The sequence below is a fragment of the Populus nigra genome, chromosome 8 (genome assembly GCF_951802175.1).
Source record: "Populus nigra chromosome 8, ddPopNigr1.1, whole genome shotgun sequence".
NCBI lineage: Eukaryota > Viridiplantae > Streptophyta > Magnoliopsida > Malpighiales > Salicaceae > Populus > Populus nigra.
The window spans coordinates 19386650-19392853 of NC_084859.1; the positions used below are offsets into that span (position 1 = coordinate 19386650).

The following is a 6204-nucleotide window of genomic DNA, read 5'->3' on the forward strand; positions in this document are numbered from 1 at the left end:
TAAACTGAAGCTCATCGAGGAAGTTATTTCATTTATGGTTGTGGGTTATGACAAAACATTGTGTATGTACAGAAGGCTCATATCTTATATACTGATTTGGATACCCCTGCAACAGCTCTGTACCATGCTACTGCAATGACGGCCGTTGGATAGTAAAACTATGAATGCCCCATGTCAAGTTGCAAGACAAAGGCAGCATATTATTCTTGATCAAGCAGGAGTCCTTTATCAGGAATGATTTGCAGAGAAGGATGAGGCTGCACCGTGGTTAGACCAAACAAAAACTCTCCAAAAAGGCCGTTGCTTGCGCTTTGGAAGACTTGCCATCAGCTCAGATTCCGATCTCCTTAGTATTTCCCACATCACTTGCACATCTTCATATCCACAGGTCTGTACATCATTGTGAAGCTCCAGAAGACCAGCACCTGCACAAAACATAGAGGAGAAGAACTTGTGAGTAATTTTCCATTGAATACATGTATTTCCTAATGCCGAAGAGTAATCATAAATGAAGTCGTGGCCCAATTGTACGACCATACAACAAAAAAAATAAATGACATTAATCATCTGACACCCCAAGTGGTTGGGATATAAAACTAGTAAGGTCTCGGTGGTGGTCCAAAATCCTAGTACCGAAAGGACCAAGGAGTCAACAGGGACCATTTAGGAGCTGGAGGACACATTTGCCCACTAAGCTGTAACTAGAAAAATAAATTTGCTGCTGTCAGCCCACTACTGAATTGACCTAAGCATAAAATTGAACTAAAAATGATGTTGATCCTATAACTAAGCCTCATCTTTCGGTTGATGATGTTTCCCAGAAGATATTTGTATGTTTGTTTATGCTGTTAATCCCCCAGTTGGATCACTAGCGTTTGATATTATACTGTTCTATTATATTAGTTGGCCAGGACAAGAAACTAGGCAGTTGACAATTCTCTATCATTTTGATGGTAGCCAGTGGATTCAGCCTAGTGGTAATTTGAAGATTACAGAACTTCCTGTGATGAGTGTTGCAAAGTTGTGCAAGATCAACATATATATATATATATATATATATATATATATATATATATATAAAGAAGAACACCTTGATTAATTGATACGCAAATATTTTTTAATTAGCTTAGAGTTCATGACTTTTTGATGAATAAATCATAAATCAATAACTTCATCAGGGGGAAAAAAAAACTGTTGAAGGAGAAACTTCAAATTAATGCCTTTCTTGTTTGTGAATTTTAAAAAAAGAAAAATCAAAACACTTTGTTACTATTAGTTTGGTTCAATGGTTGGAAAAGGCTTCCATAAAGTATTTAATTTGCCTTAATTCTTCTCACCCAACACAAATTTTTAGACTTTTCCAAACTGGTAATAATTTATTATGATTCTTAGAGGCGAGGATGCTTTTATTTTCTTAATTATGAAAGAATAATTGCTTGATTTGACAATTCTGTAATGTTGAAACAGTTTCAGATTGTCTTCAAGTGGATTTTTCTTGTTGGATTTGTTCGTCACAGATGGAATCTTCAAGTGCTGTTTTCTTCCTGACCTCAAAAAACATGGAACTAAAAATTTAAAAAATAATTAATCAAAAAAATAATAATTCAAGAACAAGTTTTCTAGCAGCAGTGAGCTACTAATCACCTCAATTAACACAAAAGGTTGAAGTTTAATTACGTTGTCAATCATGCATCTTGAATATTATTTATTTCCAAGCATTTAATTTAGGGTCTTTTTAAATATATATTTCTCAATTCAGCTTAGCATAGGCTTCAATTTGACAACAGTGACATGACAGGAAAAAAAAAAAAAAGAGTATAAACGTCAAGAAATCTTTGAATGCTAATCTTCAGACCATATGATGGATAAGCAGGAAATAAATTATTGCAGAGAAGAAAAAACCCACTGAAGCAGATGAGCACACAGTGATCTAGCTAGCTGGCTAGAGCATGTAAATAGTTTCTGCAACAGAAATTCTATCTTATAGATTGACAAGATCATAGCTAAGGTGACACCAAAAAACCAATAAGAAGCTGCAGATTATGAGAGAAAGGAGATATATATAGAAGGAAGGAAAACTGGGGAGGGAACTGACCATTTTTGCGAGCTCTGAGACGAGCAGAAACAGCAAGCCAAACTCTTCTAACAGGGAAGATCATCTTATGCAGCATATCCACCAACTTATCTTCTACTTTAATTTTCCTTTTCGCTTTCCTTCTCCTACTGAACCCGCCAACAACTCTCACAGCTATGCTCTTTAACCCGGCCAGACCTTTCACTTTCTTTCTCTGTGAATTGTTTTTTTTTCACTCTCAACAATCACCACAGATATTTATAACACAGTCCGTGTCAAAGAGAAGGACAGAGAGGTTTGTTTCTTTGGACCTGGCTGGCTGGCTGGCTGGCTGGCTGGCTGGCTGGGAGAGGTTTTCAGAAGAAGATCAGAGTTTTTCTACCATGGTGTGTCTCATTTATCAACGTGCACCGACAGGTGACGGCATCTTATATGTAGGTAATGAGCATTTGGCCTAGTTGCAAATTAGCACGAATTTATTGTACTTGTTTAATTTAATTAATTAATTAAAGACTAATCTAGTCAGAGATCATTAGATGTTCTTGTGGGCTCCTTTCTTTTAAACGTTTGATTTCAAATTTTCTTTGATATTTTGTAAGCATTAGTGCCGGTTTAATACCGTGGTAGCTGATGCTTTTTTAATTATTTTTTTAAATATATTAAATTAATTTTTTTTTATAATTTTGATATATTTTTTTTTAACTTGGCAACAAAACATCAAATTATTAAAATAGCACATTCCTTCTATTGTTTTAAAATTTATTTAGTATTATGATGCATGATATTTTTTAAAAATATTTTTATTTAAAAAATATATTAAAATAATTTTTTATATTTTTTATATTAGCACAAAAAAATTATAGAAAAAATACTAAAATATCAATTTAATATTTTTTAAATAAAAAAATACCTAAAAATAAAAACAATCCCCGTTCCAAACATAATCTTAATACAGCCATAATAATTTAAAATCTTGAATTTAAGAATTCTTTTTAAAAATAACTTCTTAACTATCAAATCAACATTTTTAAATTAAAGCTCCCCCTGTAAACATATTCTACTCTTGCTAACAATTAATTCAAAGGCAACACGTGGTGCAAGTTGTGTGGATTATTTGAGTTTATATGGTATCAATTATTCAATTTATAGATTTCTTTCTTTTGTGTTGCCTAATTGACTTGGGCATTGAAACGTGTCAGAATTTGAGTGAAAAGTCTAATTAGATACTCTGCGGGGGGTGGTTTGACAATTTGAACAAGAATCACTGTGAAAGACCACTGCTATGTCAGAATTTGTAAATTATAACTTAGTCCGTTGTTTTCTAGAAACTAACAACTTAGTCATATATATTCATAAAAATTCACATTTGAACCATTTGTTTTCTTTAGCTATGACCATAATCGTTGATATTGTTTTAGATTTTTTATTTTAATTAGCAACATTTTTGGATACCATAAAATCCCAATTGAAATCTTTAGCTATGACCATAATCTTTTTTATTTTCTTCATATCAATAGATTAATTTGATATTAATAAAATATCTTTGATCGAATTCAATTGAAATCTTTATCAATCAAAATCTTAATCGAGATAAATTTAGTATAGTTTAACTCTAATTCTGTTAATTAAATAAGTTTATTTTATTGTATGAACTAAAGAGAGAGGATTTTTTCCTTGCGAACATTTTGAATTTAACCATAATTAACTATAATTAAACATGAAATTAACTATAATTATGATTAATTAAAAACAATAACATGGTATTTTTTATATAAATAACTGTTTAAAAAGGGGGATTAAATCGCATTATTAAACATAGCCTTATTAGGAACTAGTTTAAATTAAAATACAAGAATTAAGTAATAATTTACCTTTTCAAAACAACAACAATAATAATTAAAAAAAAAACAATAATTAAACATAAGAATCGGCTTTTGTAGATTTTAAAGCCGACAAAAAGGAGCAGTGTCGGCAACGTTCGAGTCCATGTGGTTAATCAAAGTATGGATATGGTGTGAAAAAGATTGGTCACCTTAAGCTTAATTTGAAAAAGAAATGGCTCCCTCCAATCACGTCGTGACATCTAATTATTTTCATAGGATTCTTTTATATTTTGACCCACATCTCTTTCTTTTCTTAACTGGCAACCATTTGTCTGTTTTCCCTTTATTTCTTTTTTGTGTTCTTTATTTTCTCTTTTTATTCCTCTGTCTTTTTTTATTTGTTTTTTTTTCAAATCATGTTTTTTTTAAATAAAATTATTTTTAAATTATATTTTTATATTTTTGAATTGTTTGGATGTCCAGATATCAAAAATAAATTTTAAAAAATAACAAAAATATTATTTTAATATATTATAAAACTCTATTTTTAATTATTGTATATTAATAATAGTGTAGGTTATTGGGTTAGGCCTTGTTGATCCATGATGGATGAGTCTGATTCAAATTATTAATTAAAGGAGTTACAAAAGGAAGTAACCGTCTTCTCTAATCATATATAAAGGAATATAATTCATATAAAAATGTCAAGTTTTTATTTGTTAAATAATTATTTTTTTTCTTTTATTTTGGACACTCTACATTATTTTGATAAAATTCATAAAAATATTTATACTGTAAAATATCATTTTGATTCTAGTAATTAAAATGATATTAAAATAAAAAATTCGGGGATAAAATAGTCTATTTTGTAGTAAAATGCTAATAGCAGATTGGTATAGCAGAAGAAGAGTACTTATCTGCATGATTAAGAGTTGAAATCATCTTATCTATCGTAGCTGTAATTAATGACTTATCTATGTTCTTACTTATAATGATAATTACTTTAAAAAAATACTCTAAGACACGGTTTGGGAAGTTTTCAAAAAATTCAATTTTTTTTAAAAAACTTAATATGTTTTATATATTTTATATCGTTTTGATTTGTTGATATTAAAAATAATTTTAAAAAATAAAAAAAAAATTATTAACATATATTTTGACACAAAAAATTATTTAAAAAATAACCACAACTATACTATTAAAGAAACTTCAACCCCACGTAGATAAAATACTCTAAGCTTAGAATATTTCAAGATAAAAGAATGGTGCGATATTGTAGATGCTATGTTTTTGTGAAAAAAGTATATCACTATATACCTTTCCATTTCCCTCGTAATAAAAAAAATCTTTGGAGTACATAGAGTGTTAACATAAAGAGTTTAAAAAATGCAAATTATTACAATCTTTGATATTAAAAAATAAAATTATATTTTAAAATAAATTAAAAATATTATTTCAAGATATATTTTTGAGTGGAAAACATTTAGAAAAAATTTATATTTTAATAAATAATTTTTAAAATTTTATATTTTAATCATTATCATGAAAGATCTTCTCATGCCATACATTCGCCATTTGTAGTCACGCTAGCTTTTTTATTTTTGAAAATAATTTTCTTAAAAAACCTAGAACAAAACAATTGTCCTTCTAGCATCATCGATGGCAGAAAAAACCCCATGAAAACAAGGGATGGATGACTCATATTCCGGTGGGATATTTGTAGGAGTAATTAAATAATTGCCATCGGACTATTGTGTTTGTTTCGTCAAGTCCAACTAGGTGAAAAGAATGATGGCAGTGGTGGGTGATATCTTACTTTAAGGGAACTCTTGATTTATCATAATATATCTGGATTATATATATATATATATATATATATATATATATTATATAGTCTCTTATTCACCTAATTAATCCTAACCATAATGCCTCCTATTGTCAATCCTTGGTGGTCCATGTGTCCCATCACCTTTAACCTCGTCAATTCCAATCTTTACACATTTTTTTTTTCCTTCTATGAGAATTTCTTACTAATTTTGATGATCTAATTTGTATTGCACTAGTTGAAATTATATATTGATCATTTCCTTTGTTTTAATTTCTTCTTGAAGCACTTTTATTAATAGTTTGTGTTTCACGTTTGAGAAATATAATAGATGTATTTTGTTTAAAAATATATTAAAATAATATATTTTTAAAAAAAATTATTTTCGATGTTAGAATGTTAAAACAATCTAAAACTATATATAAAAAATTAATTTGAAGCTAATTTTCTTTTTAAAAGCATGATTATGATTAGATCACAAT

At 28.8% G+C, this 6204-nt stretch overlaps 1 protein-coding gene across 1 annotated transcript; it reads right to left on the reverse strand.

Moving 5' to 3' along the window:
• On the reverse strand, positions 1 to 2509 carry LOC133702076 (uncharacterized). The gene is made up of 2 exons (XM_062126267.1): positions 2096 to 2509; positions 1 to 425 (listed from the first exon to the last, which is right to left on the reverse strand). Exons 1-2 carry the CDS (start codon positions 2169 to 2171, stop codon positions 229 to 231), a joined length of 273 nt encoding a protein of 90 aa, XP_061982251.1. The 5' UTR covers positions 2172 to 2509; the 3' UTR covers positions 1 to 228.
• Positions 2510 to 6204: the final 3695 nt, after the last annotated feature.

What these genes read in the sequence shown, in the direction of transcription:
- LOC133702076 (XM_062126267.1), bottom strand. Translation starts at nt 2,171, where the DNA reads ATGCTGCATAAGATGATCTTCCCTGTTAGAAGAGTTTGGCTTGCTGTT. An exon ending in TCTCAGAGCTCGCAAAAATG is followed by an intron (nt 426 to 2,095) that starts GTCAGTTCCCTC and finishes TGTTTTGTGCAG; the next exon opens with GTGCTGGTCTTCTGGAGCTT.